Raw genomic sequence first — 21593 nt, 5'->3', positions numbered from 1 at the left:
TCAGCATATTGATTATTTGTACCTTACTGTGTGTGAGAAAAACACTGAAATAAACTGGAAACTGGATATGACCCTTCAATTTCTCATGTGAAACACTTTTGCTGGGCAAACATACATATATTGTATTAAACCGGTGTGCACAAAGAAGATCGGTCTACAGTTTTCTCAGATTTTCTTACATTTCTGGCTTCTGTGTGTGATTTTACTTTAGTTTGTCACTCACAATTTATTTAGTATTTGAACAAATAAAACAAGCAAAATAAACTAAAACATTAGCAATTTGTTGTTCATCATTTATTTGTTGAGAGAAGTGATCCATCATTAATCTGTAAATAAAAACCTGTTATTGGTGTGAACCTGATGTTTTACAGGTCTTTTGTTTGACATATGCAAAAAGGAAAATGTCCAGCCTTCATCATTTAAGCACATCTAAATAATCAAAACCTGTCTTAATTAGAAAGTGGTCCTGAATGTGTGGCTAACTATATCCAAATATGAAAAAGCATCCAATTAGGTGTCAGAAACTGCAGGTCGTACATATTGTCAGACAACGGTTTCATGAAGACACTGATTTCTTCACTGCAGTCTTAAAGTAGGAAAAGTGAGGAAATTATTAAAAAGTCAGATCCAATTCCCCCTTAGTAAATGTTTAAAAACTTAATTATAAAAAATACATAAACTTGATGTATATTTAATTAATGGATATATTAAAATTTGCATATATAAGGATGATAAATGTCATCATAGAACAGAGTTAATCGGTAAATATAGTTTTTATCATTGAAACAGTGAAATGTCACCAGATTTCCAGCAGTCACCAGACCGCACAGTCTTTTAATCACTTCTGCTTTCATTTTGTGATGGTTCTTTCTTCAGAGTTTCATAGTGAAACATTTTTATACTGGTGGGGTTCATTTGTCACTAATTGTTTTTTTCACTCTACATGAAAATAAATGATAATCTGATATGAGGGTATGGTGAGGGAAGCGATAAAGAAGTTGAATCTGGATCTAGCAGGTTTTAACAGCTTTAGCATCTATTGTTTCAGATTTCAACAGAAACTGTATAAATCACAATGTGTTCTCTATTAATAGAATGTAAACAGTTAGAGATAACATAACACAAAAGGCATGTAGGTCAAAGAAATGTTTCTAAATAGCCAACACACACCTGAATAATGTCATTGTCTTGTACTTTCCAGGTGTGGTGTGTTTTTTCCTGGAATATGACGACATAGGGTATTTGAGCACAGTTTATGAATTGTAAAACGATGTCACAGTGGTAGGAGTTTCCAAAGCTGTAGCATATATAAGGACTGACTGACAAGAGCCAGACAGAAACCAGACTTAACTGGGAGACTGAGCAGACAACAGGTATGGAGAGACACTTTCTGCTGTAGTTAAAGTTTAGACTTTGCAGAATAATATTCTACCTAAACAAAAAGAAAAATATTGCCCCATTTGACCATGTTCCATCATTATTTGTAAATCAGTAGTATTTTGTTCAGGTTTTTTGCAGGAATTGGACAGCAAAAAGATTTTAGGAGTTTTATGTCTCTGCAGTCTCAGAGTTGTTTTTAGTGCACACGGAAATAGAGTGTCCTATATTTACAAGTCCAATTAACTTGATTCAAGCAGGTAATGAGTTATAAACTCAGCACAAGTGCTGCTGTGTGATTATTTTGAAGCGTATGTTCTTTATAATCAGCAAATAACTAAAGCCAGGTCAATTTGAAGGGACACCTTTAATGGCGTTTACTAAACTTAAACTCTTTTCAACTTTTAAACTTCACCTTCAGTCTACATCTCACCAACCTTGGAAGCAGAAAGCCAGAGACATCAGCAGGGAAACCCAAAGATGAATACATCTCCAGCTGAACTACAGGAGCGCTACAACAAGGAGGGCTTCCTCTCACCACTGCCTGTGCTGGATGAGACCGAGCTGAGGGAGGCCAGGGAGGCTTTCGCTAAGCTGGAGGAGGAATTTGGTATGTGACATACAGAGGGAGGGAGAATTAGAGGAAAAATTCAGAGATTGAGCAAGATATAGAGAACTGAGATAAGATCTAGTAGACAGGATGCAAAGGGAAGTAAAATAATCAGATTGTGCAAGATGTATAGAGCAAGATGTATAGAACGAAACTCAAAAGAAATCTGAGTTTCGTTTGACTATTTTGTTTAGTTGTGCTACTGCTTCACTGGTTTATTTTTATAGAAGCACGGCAATGCTTTTCTCGGTAAACATAGCTGCAATGGGATGTACAGATATGACTTTCGCAAACAGGTGCCAAGTCATTCACACATACAAAGAAACTAAAATAATAAGTTCATAAATTAAATATGGAAATAACTGTAATAGCATAGAGAACATAACATTTATTTATTATTTAGTAGAAAAGCCATTACTGGCAATGGTGATTTCAAGACATCTCCTGCATGGAGAAAATAAATGTATACTGTATATTGCATACATGCGACTTTAACCCGTTCTTCACACAACACTTTTTAAATCTTGGAGGTTTAGGGGGCCGTTTCTCCTGTCAGCTTCATATTATTTCTCTGACACATCAGAGTTTACTCTGTTTGAAAATCACTCCTCTTTTCATCTGAAGAATGATTCATCCATCGAACCAGATGATCTTAGATAAAGGAGCTAACCATTTTGCAACAGCCTTCTATTCTATTATTTCAGATGCTTGCGTTGTTGAACGCAAGCATCAACAACACTTGATGCTTGCGTTGTTGATGCTTGCAAAATGTGTCTGTTTCCTTCGTGCTACAAAAGACAAAATTATTTTTTTTACTGGAAAATTACACAGTAAGGAAATTTAATAATATCAAGATAAAAACACCAGCAAATACTGCATGCTACTTTCATCAAGTATGATGTGCGAGTGATTAAATGAAACAAATGTTTCAATAAACAGCTGATCTATCCATATACAAATATTGAATAATTACAGTAATACTTGAACACACCCAGTTGAGACACAATCTGTTCTCCTCTGTTAGTTTAATCATGTTGTCTTTTCATTCACATTACATTTTCTTATATAATAAATACTTTCTGTGTAGATTTAATAAACTTAACTTTGCACACCAGCATTAATTTTAATGCTCTTCTTCTTCGATGAAAGAAACTCTTTGTCATGATAAAATATTTCTCTGAGAAAACTGTTGACATATCCAATACTTTGTTTCAGCAAATGAATCTGATTTTCTTTTTTTTCTAACCATGTATTTTTATGTATCAAACAGGTACAGAGTACACACAGTACAGCCTCCACAATGTCCATCTTCAGTACCCCTGGGTGATGAACCTGACTAAACATCCTCGCATCCTGCAAGTGATCCAAGCCATCCTGGGACCCGACGTCATTCTGCTGGACTCTCGATTTATCTGTAAATACCCGACAGTCAAACCTGCCAAACTCCAGGAGAGCAAAACAGATCAAAGCAAACCTGATGGAGGCGATGAGCTTCCTTATGTGGCCTGGCACCAGGATATGAGGTGAATATAACTTACCAAAGGAAAATAAAGCGTATAAAGTGATTAGTTTTTTGTATTGCATGTTTAAGAATGTGGCGTTCACAGGTACTGGGGTATTGCTGGTGGACCTGTTCTGTCTGTGTGGCTTGCTTTTGATGATTCACAAAAAGAAAATGGAGTCCTTCAGGTCATCCCAGGTAAGTTAAATTTGTTAGTTATTTGCATTTTTTAAGTTATCACTGGCAGTCCAGGCCAGCTGTATGCTCCACGTACTTGACATTAGTCGCTTATAGGAAGTCACTGCTCGGGCATGTTGCTCCATCGCCAAGCAACCCGCCCTGGAAACCTACTGTCAGTCAACCAGGAGATCCCAGAGGAGCTGGTGCAGGTGGACGAAGCTGTGCTTTGTCCTCTGAAAGCCGGACAGATGTCGGTAGGTTTATTTGCCTTTTGTGATAAAACTTTGCAGCTATAAAATGCTCTAAAAACAAGTTTATCTCAATCAGATTTATCTTTTTTCCAGATTCATGATGGACTTCTTGTCCATGCAAGTGATGCCAACACTTCCCAAAGGAGGCGCTGTGGCTTCGTGATCCGTTATGTTCCCACCTATGCCTACCCCACTGAGGTGAGAGACAATCATATTTTCTTAGCCAGTGGTTCTTTTAGAGAACTTACCTTTCATTTCTAATAACTTTTTTTCCCTCTGTTTTAATTTTAGGACCCTGATCGTCCCAGGAAATTTCATGCAACAGAGTTGATCTGTGGGGTGGACCAGTTCCACCATTTCTCCAACAAAAGCACATGAAGAATTAGTGAAGACTTCACAACAACTGCTTTAACTTCTTGTTTGATAAATCAAATGTCTATTTAGTGTTTATATGGAATTATGTATATGGACTATAATACATCACTGACTCTAAATTAAACCATTGTCTGGTTAACTTATTCTTTCAAGCAGCTAATGCATGTTTAAATATTATTAAAAGAACAAAAAGAATGTTGAAAAGCTCATTTTCTTTTCTTAAATCACATTTATGTTCCTTCACATGTGCATGTGGTTTAAAAATCTGTAAATTTACAGAACTCTAGCCTTGAAGACAAAGGCAGTTGGAAAAAATACATATTTGAGTACAAACCTCCAGGTTGCTTCAAAATGAAACCAACAGCACAGAATATGGCCAGACAGAAGAGGAATCATCTACACTTCTGCATGTTGCTATTGTGATATATTATATTATTTACATGTTAAAATAATCTGATCATAGTATCAAGTTTCTACACATATAAATACAATTTAATTTACATGCTCCACTTTCACTGAACAGTACTTTATTAAAGATATTTTAGTAGCATATATAGGCTTTAAAATTCAGAAATGCTTTGGAACGCATTCGACACACTGTGAGAATATTTTGAAAAAGGGCTTTTTTTCCCACAAATTGAAAAGAGATGGTGCTCTAGAGTCACCTGTGCATGTCCCAGTTAGACATGTACAGTTAATTGTGCATGTTTGGTGTGTACTTTTACCACCAATATGTAAAAGTATCCATAGTAAAATTAGGAAATGTTTACAACAATGCAGATTTTCAAAGATTTTTCATGCTACAACAACTTGGGAAAGTGCGTTAGTTGACTCAATTCTTGGTCAATTTGACCATTTGCTTTGAATAGCTGTTGTTGTTGAGTCTCAAGTCTTTTTTTGTTTGGTTGTTTTTTTTTTTGAGAAGGGTTTATTTTGGGCGTGATGTTTTCCAGATTCATCCTTTATTTTATGACTGCCCCACCCATATAGACGTCATCTAATGTTTTTTTGGAAACCTGATCAATCTAAAAGAGCACTCTACAACTTGTTACTTTCTGTGATGTTCACATTGTGCTCTGTGTTTTTTTTTTTTTTTTGTTTGAGCCAATCCACGTCACGTTTCTCATTTCTGTTATTCCCCGCACCTGTGTCGCTCCCTGATTGTTTTCTTCTTAAGCCCCTCTCAGTCACAACCACGCTGCCAGATTATCCAAAGCTTTCAGCTAGTAGTTTTCCAGCACTCCCATCATGCCCTGGTTGTTTCAATCACGCTCTTGTTCCTCGGATTTGCCCTTGTCGGACTTTTTGCTGTTTGCCCATCTGGATCTCGACCCATGCCTGTCTCGGTCACACTGCTCACCCCCACTCCCACGGACTCTGCTCTCTGCCCCTTTGTACATGACCTCGGCCCGTCTGACTAAGAATTTGGATCTGGATCAGTTACTTCTGCTGCTCCACGGAGTTGGTGCGCTGCCCTGCATCAGCGCTTACCCTCCCCAGGCTCTTCCTCCTGAGCCCTGCGTCTGTGCAGCATCTGCTCTCCTCCTCATCCCTCAGCTGTTCACTCCAGTACCTTTCCGCCAAGTCAGGTTAGTGTTTCTTTCCTACACACTCACAAATCCCTTCGTTACTATTTCTATAGTCACCAATCTCTCCTCTCCTCTCCCCCCTCGCAGCGCTGCAGCTGACTTTCCTGTGTGCCCAGTTTGAGCTGCCTTTTAATAAAAGTCTGAGTTTCTGCTCACTGCTGTGTCGTGGCTGAATTTCTGGGTCCCTCTAGTGAATCATTACAACTTTCCTCACGTTGCATGTGGTAGCAACATCAATGTCTCCAATCTTGTGTCATATTTTCAGCTTTTTTTAAAGTTTTCATTTGGTGCTAATCCAATGACTGCAAGTCTAGGTGGAAGATATCTACCTGACTAGAACAGGAAGCCATAGATTACTGATTTAAAGATCTGCAATGTAAAGAAACGTTTCCAGAACTATTCATTTACAGAGGTCTCAACAGGTCTAGCACCAATGATTTTGCAAAAAAAAAAAATAAAAAACTTTAATAACTTAATCTTCTTTAAACACAAGTCATTAAGTTTATGAAAAAATAGTGGAGGGTTTAACAAACCTCTAAGCTTTGCAGTGACACTCAAACATCTATTAACAAAGCCATCTAACTAAGCTTAAAAAAAACTAAATTGATCATAAAAAGCTAAATTATCTGAATAATCACTCACTTCACACATTGTAGAGCAATGAGAGGTTGGTGTCTCATACAAAATGTGTTGTCATTGTATGTATGTATGAAGAAAAATATGCCAAAACCTGTAAGTTACAGAAAACGCTTTATTTAGAATTTCACTCTGTTTACTCAGAGTTTCTGATTAAATGTTGCAGTATCTCTCATGATTTGCTGGTGAAATAAATAGAACTGATTACATATAACAATCTTCTCAGGCAAGTTTCAGCGTTTCTTGAACCATGACGCCGATTCCATCAAACACTTTGTGAACGGGAGCGTTGCACATAAAGGCAGAGGTGGTGACCAGCTTGTTCTTGACATCAACGTGAGCTTCATCCACGTCTTTGTTCACATGTTTGCAGCCCATGTCCTTCAGAGCTCCAGCCGTCTGAGCAAACGGCCACCTGAAGATAAAAACCAAGTGAATGATCACACAAAATCCACTAAACTAACATTTTCACCTAATGTGAACAGAGATTTACACACTTTTCACACTCTTTGTCCTGCCCCACGGTCAGCTCACAGCCAGGCAGCAGCTTTGCAGCCAGGACAGGGGAAATGCAGCACATGCCCAGAGGCTTTCCTGCTTTGTGGAAATCCTTAATGATCTTCTCCAGATGTGGCTGGACGGTGCAGCTCTTGTTCTTTAAAGCCCAGTCGCTCAGGTTCTTAGCCACACCAAACCCTCCTGATAGAGAACGTAGGGGTTTGTTCAGAAACCTACATTAAAACATTAAACAGAGGAGCTTCACACAGCTTCATCTGAGTTTATAGAAGATCATCTCACCTGGAATGATGGCAGCATCAAACGCTGAGACATCCAGCTTGGCCAGATCAGTGACGTCACCCCTAGCGATACGAGCGCTTTCCTGCAGGATGTTCCTCTTCTCCTCAGTAGGTTTCCCCTCGCAGTGATTTACAACGTGCATCTGATCTCCGTCGGGGGCAAACATCTTCACCTGAGATCAAACAACCAATATGGTAAATGAAAAAACATGAACCCCTGCTAGTTTTATATCAACACAATGTTTCTGACAGACACTTTTTTGTCCTTACTTTTGCTCCAGCGCGACTCAGATGGACCAGGACGGCCGAGGCCTCGTGGATCTCTGTGCCGTCATAGACTCCGCAGCCAGAAAGAATAACTGCAACATGCTTCACCATGATTGCTAAGGAATGCACAGACATGTTCATCTAGTCAAAAGGAGACTCTTAAAGGTGCCAAGTTGGTTCTTAATCATTCATGGTGAGGTTTGAATTTCTGTTTCCCAATTGGAAGTATAGTCAGACTGGTGATAGACACTTAGCACCTGTTGCATGTTCACATAAAACATTTACAGAGGCAGGTGAGAAACAAGTCTAGTGCAGCAAAACCTGGCAGCAATAAATGTGTCCAAATTAATATTTCTTATTTATATTAATTCAACACTTTTTTCACTGTTGCAGTTTACACCAAAGATGCTCTGAAGAGAACAAAAATGTGATATATTTTCTCTAATGTTACTGTATATACTGAGAAGACATTTTCCTGTCTTCATTCAGGGATGAGGACTTCAAAAATCAAAAATTTTTAACTTGGCTTAGAGTCTGGCTCTAAAGGTACAAGGCGTGATTCAGATTCACCGACTAGAAGTCACATTCTATGTGGCGAATGGAAGAGAGGACAAATCTGATGAGTCTACTTTGTGAGATGGTATGAGGAGGGTCATCTGGGAATCTCTGGTGATAGATTTCAGAAGGAACAACTATCCACGCTCTGCAATGTTCATCAATCTTATAAATATTTAGGAGTATAATTGAAGAATCAGAAGAGGCCTTGGTTGACCAAGGTGGAGGCCATGTACAAGAAGGATCTGAGTGGGCCGACTCAGGTTATTTGATGTATATTACAATCTGCCTGTGAGATGCACCATATTTTTTTGCTGTAGCATTGTGGTGTGCAGGTATCGAGGAAAACAAAAACATACAACAGATCATCTTAGGAGCAGGTTTAGTAACAGACTTGCTTCATCCAAAATGCAGAGGAGAACCATACAGGATGACCTTCCTGCTTTTAGGTTTTGTAATCCATTCACCATCTAATGGGGAAGTTACTTTTAATTACTGTACTCTTATGCAATTCTTCCAGCCACTCCGTCACACCGTCAGCCTCACAGTGCCAAGAAAAATACCCAGTCACATCAAAGGAACACATAACTCTGTCTCTTTATAAGTGCATCTAAGATAAACTCCAACAGATCATGAAAGAGCGACCAATAAAATACAAGCAGGGCATAGGTGAAGGAGTTTGGATTTAAAATAGAAATATATTTCTACTGTTCCTTTATAGTACATGTCAGTAGAGGGCGTTAACAGAATTAGGTTGCATTTTCAAATGCTAACCTGAACAAGCAGTCACAGGTAGGCAGGCAGTATTCAGTCAATAGAAACGGGACTTATTGGACTTAGAAAAACGGTTTGTTGATAAATGTATAGAAACACTAATGTGTTTGTTTTTTTTATCTGATCACTGATTAAACTAAATAATTAGTTTTAGCACAAATATTAACTCTCTGACAGTTTATGGGATATTTTTAAGCTACTATTATTAAGCCACATAGTTAGACATTAATCGTTTTTAATTCAGTTTGCTGTTTAAAAAAACAAACTAATTGGCTTAAACCTGTAATGTGTTGCGCTTACTTTTTAACATACATTGAAGGCAAAGGGATCAAGAGAATGTATTACTCACCTTATTTAGTTTTTGTAGTATTTCTCCTGTTGAACACGGCGTGCAGCGCAGCTCCTCGGTGTTGATTTGAAGGTTGGGCTCCGAGCGAGCGCTTTTATAATCCGCTGCTGCTCGCTGGATTTTCCCGACCAACCAATACGCTGCTCAAGACGCTGACGTCACTGGCATCAAGTTACCAAAATCTGTTTAATAGTTAATCCTCTACCTTAAAATGCCGAATCATTGGCTACTATGAACTCCCAGTTGTGGTGATGCTATTAAAAGACATTAATCTCATCCACCTGGACGCACGGGGTTAGTAATGTGGAAAGGGTTTAGTAAAGAGGAAATGAATCAAGAGTCACAAAATTACAAAACATTCTAATTTTAGGAGCGTGTGTTCTGCCATTCAAGAGGAAATCAACAAAAGATTTCATAATATTATTATTATTATTAGTAGTAGTAGTAGTAGTAGTAGTATAGTATCACATTCTTCAGTCGGCTTATTTGACGGGAAAACGGGCTACCTGACACCGGAGAACAGACTCTTGTCCTCTTGTCCTCCCACAGCTTTTAGTGGGGCTGTGGTTTTTGCCAGGTAGGCGCAGCTCCACTATTTCCCGTCCCCGGGAGTCTTACCTGACTCACCAGTATAAAAGTCCTCCTCACATCGTCAGAGCAGCACTACTGCTGCCATGGCTCAGTTCAACTCAGCTTATGTGTCCGTCGGCATCCTGGGTATTTTAGGAGGTAAGCCTTCAAGTTTATTTCACGTCCGTTCTCCAAGTTAGCACTGTACGTATTTTTTCCTCTCTACTTTTTTTAATTTTTTAATTTTTTTGTGTGTTTTAGATTTTTGGGGTATTTTATATTTACGCCCAGCAAGCCTCCATTCGGAAGTTGATATCTCGTTGCTCTCCATGCAAAATGAATTTCCAGTGTCTCCCTTTTCAGTTATTTTAATTTTACACTCCTTGGTGATCAAATCCCTTTTCAACTCGATGACGAGAGCTTTTAATGAAAATAAGACGATCGGAATGAATGTCTGCCATATAGGTATATACATATTAATTGGTTTTTCGAGAAAAACGAAATTTCAAAAGCTGAAACTGGTGTTTTAACGGTACAAAAGTTTATATTCATTATGTAAAAACTTATAATAGGCCTACTGATGATATTATTTATATAAAAAAATGTATATTTCTATATTTTTGGTTGTTTTCAATAGAACTTCTTTTTAGTATTTTCAGGACCCAGGAGGAGGAAAAAAAAGAAATCGCTTTGACTGGGTGATTGCGGGGATGTTCTTTCTTTCTTTCTATTTTGGCGTGAGATGTCTCACTTCTCAAATTATCTTTGAAGATATGATTCTTCAAAGTTACTTATTAAATAATTACACAAATAATTATATAATTTAAATGCAAAAGTGGCAATGCGTTGCGATTAAAAATAGATTTTTAATATCTCAATAACTCTACGGAGTTGTTTTAAAATGTCGTATATCAAGAAAGCATATCTCATAAATCCATCCATCCATCTTCTACCTGCTTATTGCAGGTTCGCGGGCGGGGGGCTGGTGCACAGCAGTCGTTGGGCGACAGGAAAGGTTCCCAGTCCGTCGCAGCATTGTCAATCCACCAGAAATAAACGAATTAAATCATAAAAGTGACTTTATTACTTTACTTATTGTAAAAGTGTGTTCAAATGTGATTTGGAAAATCAAAAATATTCTTGCTTTTTGTGTTTTTATCACCACAAGTGCTGAAAATTCAAAACACTTAGACAAATGTGTCACTTCAACTTTATGATAAAATGTTGTTCTGTTGGTGCTTGGTTTGTGGACATCAATACTTTTGCTGTTATGGTGGCCAAGCCTCTGTCTTCTTTCTTCCAGGAAAGAATAACGTTTTTTAATTAGGAGCATTGCTTTGATTGAATTAGTTCCAAATAATAGCTGTGGGTCTCATTTTCAGGCTCTCTCCTGCTGCTGGTGAACAGCTATGCCAGCACTCCTGAGAAAGACTTCATCCCCCACACTGCGCTGGGGATTTTACTCCTCATCATTGCTGCCCTGATAGCTTACACAGGTTTGTTTTCAGCATATTTCACTGCACAGATTTGAATTTTCTGCCTTTTCCAGCCTCCTGACCCTGTCCTATATCTTTCTAGGTGTCCGTCACAGTCTGTCCCACTCCCGACTGTTTTCCACTCTGTGTCTGACCGTCTCTGCGCTGTGGTGTGGGTCGGGTCTGGTCTACATCCTGGCAGGACAGAGAGTGTTGCCACTCACAGAGCTAAAATCCTCTCTGATTCCTGGCCTGGCAGCATTTACCTTAGCCCTGTTCATCATTGGCACCGCAGCCCTCTTTGTGAAGAAACCAGTTCTCCTGGTCATAGCTATCAGCATTTCTTTAGCCTGTGCCCATCAAATCGCTGGTCTGTCAGATTCAGACTTCGGTCAGTCTGCCACAGCTGCAAACTACCTCCTTGTTTGTCTTGTGTGTGCCTATTTTGGCTTTGGGCGTTTGCTGTACACCATCACACAGGGCAAAGTGAAACCTCCAGGAACAATCATGAAACAGAAAAATGAACTGAAAACAGAGCAGAACCAGAGCTGCAGTGCTGTAATTAGTGTAGGTTTGGTGATGAACTTGTTATCTGCCTCTGTATTAGCCTGTCCCCTGGTAGGCGTGGTCCCCCAACTCTCTGTTGGCCATGTCCCCTGGCTCTGGACAGCTGGAGTCTTCCAGCTTGGCATGTGTGTCCTCTTTTACCGAGCAATGGACACATTAGCTGCGACTTTCTATGGTTTTACATCTTTGCTCAAATTTGCTGAGGGTTACAGCGCTCTGTTATCTTTGTACTCCATTCAGCCGTTCTCCCCAGTTCCCTTCCCTGTTGTCTTTGCCGTTCTTTTCTTTGTCCTCGCGCTGTTCAGCTGTCAGAAGAGCTTGTTGGATGGCCTCTACCAGTTATTCTTTGTAGCCTACTCTATTTCCATCGCAGCCCAACCTCAAGGCTTCTTCCAAAGTGGCACTCAGGGTGTACAAGGAGCTATCTTTGTAGCTTCTGCTGGAGTGCTTTTTGTTACAACAGTCAACATGGTCTCCAGCACCAAAATTCCTACTGGGCAGGGACACTTCAAAGCTTTAGTAACCAGAATCCGCAGTCTTACTCTCAGGGCTCTGGATAAAGACCTGCATACACCTCACCTTGGACACTCCAAATATGCAGATGCAGAACTGCTGGGCCACGCCTGCAATGTTCTGGCAGCTTTTGCCATCACAGCCACGATTGGGAACAGGAATCCTCTGACTGTGCTGGTTTTGCCCTGGGCAGTGATGGCAGGTGGAGTGTTGCAGCTCCTGTGTGGTTCAGTGGCATTTGCTCGGGGTAAAACTCTGGAGAGCACTGCCTTTATTCTCTACGGGTTGATGTGGACGGTGTGGGGGTTGACACGATTTGGTGGTCTTTACAGTGAGACCAGAGGCTTCAATGTCGCTGTTGGGATTATTGGTTTCATGATGTTTAACCTCCTGTTGACAATTGCAGCATTATTTCTTAATGTTGCCTGGTTTGTTTATGCATTCACCTTCCAGCTCATCCTCATCAGCTTCCTGCTGGATGCAATTGGTGCACTGCCCTATGGTTATGATATTGGCGTCACAATCATCTTTGGTCTTGTCAGTTTTTACTGTTTCTTGGCGCACATTTTTAACAGCACCTTCCAGTCTCCTCAAATCCCCTTAGGAAGACCTTTAGTCAATCTGGGTGGGGTCGGAGGAGGGGAAGGGGTCTGTCCGCATGTACCAGCTCGCAAAGCAGCATCAGTTCAGCAGATTGCAGGTGAGAAGATCATGTCGATAGTTTTTAGTGTACTCTGTTTACATGTATGACCTGATATCCATATTTTTCTTCTGCTCTGTATTTCTATGATGTAGAAATCATGAAAAATGGAGGCATATGTGGAATGCCAACTGATACTGTCTATGTGCTGGTGGCTGCCTGCAACAGACCAGATGCAGTTATCAAAGCTTACAAGTAGGCTTTATAGTTGTAAAACTTTCTCTTAGCAACTTTTTTATTTGTTTTTCTGTCACTGATGACCATTACTGTTTGGCTTCAGAGTTAAGAAGCAGGCTGAGGACCGACCCATGTCCATGTGGATCTCTTCTGTCAAGCAGCTGGAGCCTGTTAGACACCTGCTGAGTCCCCTGCTCCTGGACTTCATGGAGGCTGCATGGCCTTCCTCTATCAGCATGGTCATCCCCAGAGGTGAGTGATTTCTTATTTTCAGGGACAACTGTGTGAAAACTGAGTTCATGATGTGCTCATGGGAATACCTAATGGGTTTTGTTGGCTAACTTTGATAGGACCATGGTTGGACATATTTGGTTTGGGAGATGCTGCCAAACACATCGGGACTCCACAAAGCATTGCCATCAGGAGCCCAGACTGTGCAGTAGCTACACATCTGATTAATTTGGTAATTTCCATTTTACTGTGATTAAAAATAATGTTACATACTCCTTATTGATTGACCATCTTCTATTTCTAAAAGGTGGGCCCAATTGCAGTAACCTCAGCCAATCCAACAGGCGAGGCAGATACAACTCACCATAACCAAGTTTATGCCAAACTGGGAAAAAAGGTAATAGCTATAATTTAGTTTTAAGAAGAACTTCAGTTTAAAAAAAACAACATTGTCTGTGTTTATCTAATAAATATTGGATTTTTTTGTTAAGGTTGAAGGAGTGTTGTGTGATGGCCCCTCCCCAGAGAATATTGCATCTACTGTGGTTGACTGCACCAAGATTGAAACTGGACAAATTGGTTTCTTCAGAGTGGGCCTCATTCCAAAATCAAAGGTAATAAATATACCATTGCTCCTGTCCTCTTTATGTAGATGAAACTGTTTTATTTTAGTATGTTTACTAATGCTGTTGTCTTTCATTTTCCTCTAACCCTAAGGTTCTCCAAATATTTGAAGAGGTTCGAAATCGGCACAGACAAGGGCATACCAATCCAGGATTTGAATATGATGTACCCCTTTAAGACATGCAAAGAGATCAAAGTCTAACAGACACAACAGTGTCAAAAAGAGGACTAGGAAACTTAAAAGCATAGTTATACAACCACAGAGTCAAGAAGTCAGGAAATGCCTCATAATAGCCCCTATTAGTGCTGCTTATAATGGTGGCTAGTGATCAAGAGTCTGATAAACAGAAATAGCTGCTAAATTACCTGAAGAAATGTTGTACAGTGTCTAATGATGTATAATATTAACAGGCAACATAAGCAATTTTTTTTTGTACTGAATGTAAGTTTTTATGCTTTTTATGACTTTTTTATCTCTGTTTGTGTGTTGTGATGTATAGATAAAATGTCTGTGTTATATTATATATATATATACATATATTTATATAATTCAGGTTTTATAGCTTCAAAGTATACATATCATGTGCTTTATTCAGTTGTTGTCCATTGTTCATTGTCCAAACATTTTTGTATGCTGTGAAATATGCCTCATTGAATTCATAGCTGCTAAAATAACTGCAAAGAAATTAAGCAAAAAAAGAAAAAACACTGGTGCTCCCCAATAAGCACAGTAGTAACACTGTAAATGCATGTAATAACACTTTTTATGTTTGAGGGAGTGATCATTTAATGTTTCAGTAAATGATCATGTAATGTTTGAGTGATCATTTACTGTAACTCATTTTTAAGAATTCATTTTGTACCATATTTCAATTTAAAACATTTAAAAGCCAATAGTTAGCAGTTGGTATATCTAAACTAGATATACCAACTACATTGTCTACATTTGCATAAATGTAGACAAAATATCACATTCTTCATGATTATAGCTTTGAGCCACAATATATCAGATTATTACAGAAAACCTTCACCCAGCCTCAGATTATCAGGTGCTTGAGGACATAACCAGGACCTTAAATTAAATCTGTTGTCTAATTTCCATCACCATAAAATATTACATGAGAAAAGACAGAAAGAGATAAAATTTTTGGGATAAGCAAAAAGGTTTTATTCCTGTAAAAATAGCATTTAGTTCAAACCCTTAGACAAGAAAACAGCTGCAATGTCATGTAATATGAGAAGGTTGTATTATATATCAGGGGCAGACTGGGTAGTCGGAGTGTGTGTGTGTATCATGTGGCCAGTATAATTTAAGAATCTAACTGTAAAACTAATATCTGAGCTTTCGGCCCTCTGGCTGTCTATTGTCTGGCCTGGGTCATTGTCTCCCATATTCTATGCAAGAATTCCCAATTGTCCTTGAATAGAATATGGAAGAATAATTCAGTATTCTATGGAATTATTGTTCTTCCATAAAACATGGAAGAACAATAATTATTTTTTATTCTAAGCAGGGTTCACGTCAGCATTCTCACCTCCTCACAGCATATTATTGTGGTGTAAATAATATGCAAGACCTATAACAACAGAAACATTTTGAAGTTAGAAAAATAAAACAATGCTAACCTCGCCAAAGCTGCAATGAGCAATATCATCCATGTTTGGTGGAGAGAGCAGGCCTAGGACCACCAAACAGAAATTTTTACAGTTGTTGCTACATTTTTCTGGAGGGCTTTCATTTTTATCTCTCAATATTTTAGCAGCAACGTTTGGTTTTGTAGTTTACTTTTGCAAATAGTAATGTTTACTATTATTTGCAAATAAGCAAGTAATAATGTTGCTTATAATGTCAGTGATTGACAGGTAATGTTCCAAGAAGGAATGAGATGACAACGAAGCTGGCCCAAATCAAAGCTAAACTTATTAGCTGCTTAAGGCCCCCAGAACTATAAATGCTTGAGTTTTAGCCCATGCTAGAATCTAGAATTTTAACATTAATTAATTGATAATGACAATGCACACAACAGCTCCTACCGATGGTGCCAGCCCATTAACTCACCGACCTACCAGGGAATTCCCTGGTAGAAGTCCAATCTGGTGATGTACAGACAGAGATGGGATAAAGACAATCTGAGTAGTTTTCAAATGATAATCTCATTCAAACCTTTGAGCAATAACTGATAATGGGACTTTAACATCACAATTGGTGAGTTCAGGTCACTGCGTCTTATTGTTAAATCTTAAACTCTGACCAAAACTGTGCCAATGAGGTCTCTGTTCTTGGATGTTTCCTGGTTGAATTGTCATTGTGCTTTAGGAATAAATTTGGTTGACCCCTCTGGAAGGCTCATCACTGCAGCACATTTTGTAAAACTGAGCTCAGCTTTCCAAAAACAAAATTTTTAATCACAGTTAATTTATGATTTAAGAAGGAGGGGAATTATTTTATTTTCAGGGCCAGGTCAGTTTGGATACCTTACAGAATAAAGTTTTCATTTAAAAACTGCTTTTGTGTTTGGTTGGGTCATTTTTATCCAAAGTCAAATTTGTTTAATAATCTGAAACATATGAATGCTACAAAAACAAAAGAAATCTGTAAGATGGGAAACAGTTTTTCACAACCCTGTATTTACATCTTACATTCAATTCAACTCAGTTTTATGTTTATATTGCCAATTCACAACAAATGTCATTTCAAGGCACTCTTCAAGAAATTAATTTCAATCCTCATACATAGATTCCAATTCATTCTAGTTATGAATTAGTGCATCAAGTTCAGTTGATTTTTCAAATTAGTTTAACAAACTTTTTCTGTCCAAGGAATCCCAGCAGATTGAATTGAGTCAGTAACTTCACAGTAATCCCTCATACTGAGTACTTGTTAATGAAAACTAAAAAGTTAATAGCAGAACAAAGAGAACATTGACTTGTTGGCAGCATTACATCAACTGAAGCCACCTACCAGAAAGGTAACACAGCGAAGCAGAATGGAAGAGCTGATTTGGCTTCAATAGAAAAATACATAAATACTTATGATTAAAACTTTGTAACAGAACAATCACTTTGACACATTATTCTTTTCTGACAGATAACCCAACAAGCGTAATGTTTTCTTAGAATGAAAGAATGCTCCACAAAAACAAACTCGCTGAATTGACACCCCACATGTTAGAGGTTCAGGTCAATTTGGCTCATGGCGAGATGGCTCTGAGGTTTTACTACACGACACACAATTAAGTGAAACTCAGCCAGATCCAATCTTTTTTTTTTTTGCTTTATTAATCATTATTATTCTTAATGTGCACAATCATTCACCAGCATGTCTGTACTAACTAAATGATTCGATAAACAACTCAGTTTCAATGTGGGTGGCAGAGGTTTTTGTTGGCTTACGTGTGATATGAAATAGATAAAATACAATAAAATATCATAAATTTATGCTACTGTCTGGCCAGGTTGTTTTAGGATTGTTGAACCCATCCAATCAGTTTCGGCTGAAATGTTTCTTTTTGATAAGAATTACTTCACATTGCTGGAATGCTTCATCACTTGAGAAACCTGCGGATTATTCCTAATAGATGAGTGATCTTAGACAGGGTGGAGGAGGCACCTTTTGAACTTTAAAGAATCAAATGGAAACACAGTGTTTTTTCAGCTGCAGTAAAATTTCACAGAGTTCGAGCTTTAGGTGGCATTAATCAAACCGAAACCTAAACTTTTACTCAGGCAACACCTTAAAAACATGTTTCAGGATTATGTAAATATCAGTCTGAAAAACACTCCCTGAGTGTTAAAGTTTCATTTTTAGTGGAGCGGTCCCACTTAACATATAAGTGACTAATTACGAGGAAGGACACTGAAAAATCAGGCACCTTTACGGTCAGCTTTGCTGTTTACTTTCAGAAAATGTTCCTCTTCCTCCCAGGGCTGTGAAAAAACTGTCGGTGTATGTTAGACTGAAAGGTGTGCTTTGTAAACTGACCCAAGTGGTTCCTTATTACTTATGGGAAAGAAGGATGAAGAGATCCACACCCAATGAAATAAGTTCTGGAAAATCTGAGGACAATGGGTTTATTTCTTCCTGTTCCACTTTTTACAGAATTTATTTTTCTTTCTTCTCCTAGCTTTAATTTCTTTCAGGAAGTCAGTCAAAAATGTACTTGAGAAAAGTTTTCATTCAATCATTATTCGACTAAACAGATTGAACATAAAAAGCAAATAAATTAATATGAAAAACGTGTTCACATGTGAAAATTTGACCTTATAACATCACAGTCTTCCATGAGGTATGTGTGAGACCATCTTTCATTAACCAATCAGACAATCACGTTTATTCTCTAACTCTACTATCTTTCTTTTATCTTCTGTTTAACTATTGATCTTTTGAACATACAAATCAAACGCTCAAGGAAACAAAGAATATTTATGTGGCGTCATCTAACCTCCTCAAATGAGAGACAACCCAGTACTTGTTAACAAAGCTAAAGATGAACGAGAAGGAACTAGTGTGTCTGATACTTGAGATCTTAATGCAATATTTAAAGGAAAAAAACTGCTGTGATTTAAAGGGACTTATTTGTTTATTTGGGAGTAAAAGGTGCCTTAGGAAAAAGATAGAAATAAGACTTCTTTTTATACTATAGTATAAAAAGAAGTCTTATTTCTTGTTTGGTAACAAGAAATGATAACAAGTAACAGCTTTTGTATACAAAACCTGTTACCGAAAGCTAATTCCATCATCTTTAAGCCCAGTCAATTTATTCTGGCATCAATAAGAACTATGTACTTTATTAATACATGTGCAATGTATGAGGCCTAAATAGAAAAAGTGGATTTACACTGAGATGAAATCACACACAGGTGGACTTAATAGAGATGTACGTATGTAATTTACTTAGGGGTATCAGAGTGAAAAGGATTGATTACAAATACACTACAGACTTTTCAAATTGTAACGTGTTACAGAAAATATACCACCATGTATTCTTTTTCTTCCACTTCACACTTATGCACTACTTGTTGGTATCTTTCATAATACATATCGAAGTTTGTGGTTGTAAATGTAAAAAAGTTAATACTTCTGCAAGTATTCAACAGAGACATATCTGGGTTTTTTTTTTTATTTTTTGCTATGTCATACCTGTTGAATAATTGTTGAATAATTTCAATGCTTTAAAACATGCTTACGAAATCTTAAGCATTTGACAAACGCATGCAGTGGTGATCCAAATAATAATGCGATTGATCTTAAAAGAAACAGACTGTTAAAATAATGAAATTTTGATCTAATAATGATTTTTTGATCAAATATAAAATTTGTATGATTTCAAGACTTTGAAGCTAAAATCAAAGCAGTGATCATGTGTTCTCATCAGTCCTCACAGCTAATTTCAGACATCATGAATATATTACATGACACCTACATGACACCTTCTAATGTATGAGACATCTTTTGGGATGTGATCTAATGATTCACATATCTTTTTTAATGTATGTTTGTTTTGTCTTTTTTTTTTGTTTTTTTTTTTAGACCTTGCTTTTTTTAGGATGAGGAAAACACTATTCAAGGAACAAAAAAAGATGTGACGAGCCACCCACACTGGAGGTTTGGGTCATTCATTGAGAAAAGTGACATTTGATATGTGTCACTGGATAGTGACAATTTAATACACAAAGGACCTGCTCCGCAATTATTCCAAATAAGGAGCAGGAAGATGTGTGAGGGGGAAAAAATGCATGAGGAGTGAGTGGGAGTGTTGCATGTGAACTACAAAGATTTGCCACGCAAGTGATGACATGTGCAGCAGTGATGCGGACTACCCTATTTAAATGATGACTTTACATTTGCCATGTAATTTAAATATGCAACGTTGTATGTCATAACAGTAAGAATATTTCAGGATTAATCCAAATAAACCCGTGGTTGTTTTGGTTTAATTGCATAAATACTTTCAGCAGTCTGACAACACTGATCCATTCCATTTGTGGAACATGCAGCAGATCAATGTAATATTTCTGTCACCTTTTCTGGGCAAAACAGACATGCTTCTGCAGAGCATCAAGATATAGAAATGTGCTGGTGCTCTGGAATTTTTCGGTTATCCTACAGCTCAAAATCTGCATTTCTGGAGGATAGTTCTAATCAGATTTTTATTATTTTGATTTTATATTTTGAAATGTTCCAAATATTTGACGAGCAATGTCTTCTGTCATTGTACCTATGCCTCCTGCTCACCAAAGTCACTGCAGACATTTTTGATTGCCAGTTTACAACTACTTTTCATATGAACTAAATATAGACGCAAAAACAGCACCTACGGCAATCTGGTTCTGTTAGCAGTACCAGATTGCAAAGGTAAGTCCTTACCTTATATTTTCAAAGTTAAGTCATAAACTTTGTATATCTTCCCCCTATTATTTTGCGCTTTCTGATCAGCAGCATATGTTTTGCATATCCATGAAGGCCGACCTGCGAGATATATTCCGCCTACTATTTTCCTCTTTTTGTTACACAATCCTGTTTGTGTGTCGTTTGGAAGTGTCTGATTGTAACACTATTATTATAACACATGAAGAAATATGTACAAACAACATTTTTCAAAAAAACTGTATCTAAATCTTGAAAACAAAAGTTCACTTAATAAAGAAATAATTAAAACTGATTAATTTTTTTTAATCTGATATTATTCAGTTTAACGGGTTGCTTAAAACTTGAAGTGTAAAGAAAATGTTACAAACATACTGGTGATAATGTTCACCATTCAAAATATTTTGCTCATTAGAATATTTCCAATATCTGCTTGTACATCCTGGATGCCAGTCAGTCACAAAATTAACAACTCACGCTCGTATTCAGGAGCAGTTCGAAGTCACCAATGAAACTGATGTTCACGTTTTTGGTTCATTACCAAAGATGATAAATGCAAACATTCAAACTCCTGGTGTGGATATAATTATATATATTGTCTCCCCTATTTTACTGTTGTGCTTCACACAGACTAACTCTGGGAATGTGACAGGTTGATATTACTTGATTAAGTAGTCATGACATCTGCCCTGATAACCGAAATGCCATGCTGCAGTGACATGCCGCTCATGCTTTGCAAATGGTAGTTTAGAAATAGTTTGACCTTAATAATAGTGACAGTGGTTCACTCCTTTAGTTTCTACAATATGTCTCTGTTTTTTATCACTGGAAATAATTTCAAACAACCAAAGCGGTGTTCTTTGTAAGTAGGGCAAATGTTTACCAGAGACTGAAATGAGAGTAAATGCATGTAGCAATATGTACAAGCCAAGAACACTCTTGTCACTCATATAAGAGTGGAATGACTGAAGAAAGAAATGGCTTTATGATTTCATTTTATGTGTTCCGCAACATTTCCACCATTTTTCTTTCTTTATTTTTGACATATGTCCAAAATATCCTCATCCTCAAATATTCAAGATCAATCATGACACAACTATGTTACTGC

At 37.7% G+C, this 21593-nt stretch overlaps 3 protein-coding genes across 3 annotated transcripts; 2 read left to right on the top strand and 1 right to left on the bottom strand.

The window, feature by feature from the left end:
- The first annotated feature begins 1340 nt into the window (after nt 1-1340).
- Nucleotides 1341-4489, top strand: LOC102225069 (phytanoyl-CoA dioxygenase domain-containing protein 1-like). The gene is made up of 7 exons (XM_005795353.2): nt 1341-1373; nt 1799-1987; nt 3258-3510; nt 3595-3686; nt 3783-3922; nt 4013-4117; nt 4211-4489. The coding sequence occupies exons 2-7, from the start codon at nt 1858-1860 to the stop codon at nt 4295-4297; spliced, it is 807 nt and encodes a 268-aa protein (XP_005795410.1). The 5' UTR covers nt 1341-1373; nt 1799-1857; the 3' UTR covers nt 4298-4489.
- Nucleotides 4490-6616: 2127 nt separating this feature from the next.
- On the bottom strand, nt 6617-9359 carry LOC102224801 (ES1 protein homolog, mitochondrial-like). The gene is made up of 5 exons (XM_023328628.1): nt 9262-9359; nt 7587-7699; nt 7318-7489; nt 7017-7218; nt 6617-6934 (listed from the first exon to the last, which is right to left on the bottom strand). The coding sequence occupies exons 2-5, from the start codon at nt 7692-7694 to the stop codon at nt 6742-6744; spliced, it is 675 nt and encodes a 224-aa protein (XP_023184396.1). The 5' UTR covers nt 7695-7699; nt 9262-9359; the 3' UTR covers nt 6617-6741.
- A 576-nt stretch (nt 9360-9935) lies between these two features.
- LOC106699729 lies at nt 9936-16501 on the top strand. Its single transcript, XM_023328626.1, has 9 exons — nt 9936-9990; nt 11214-11327; nt 11410-13086; nt 13182-13281; nt 13367-13515; nt 13614-13726; nt 13802-13891; nt 13986-14108; nt 14212-16501. Exons 1-9 carry the CDS (start codon nt 9936-9938, stop codon nt 14293-14295), a joined length of 2505 nt encoding a protein of 834 aa, XP_023184394.1. The 3' UTR covers nt 14296-16501.
- Nucleotides 16502-21593: the final 5092 nt, after the last annotated feature.

Source organism: Xiphophorus maculatus, chromosome 23 (genome assembly GCF_002775205.1).
Source record: "Xiphophorus maculatus strain JP 163 A chromosome 23, X_maculatus-5.0-male, whole genome shotgun sequence".
Taxonomy (NCBI): domain Eukaryota; kingdom Metazoa; phylum Chordata; class Actinopteri; order Cyprinodontiformes; family Poeciliidae; genus Xiphophorus; species Xiphophorus maculatus.
Note: the sequence above shows the minus strand (reverse complement) of the source record. Positions and strands in the feature narration are given on the sequence as shown.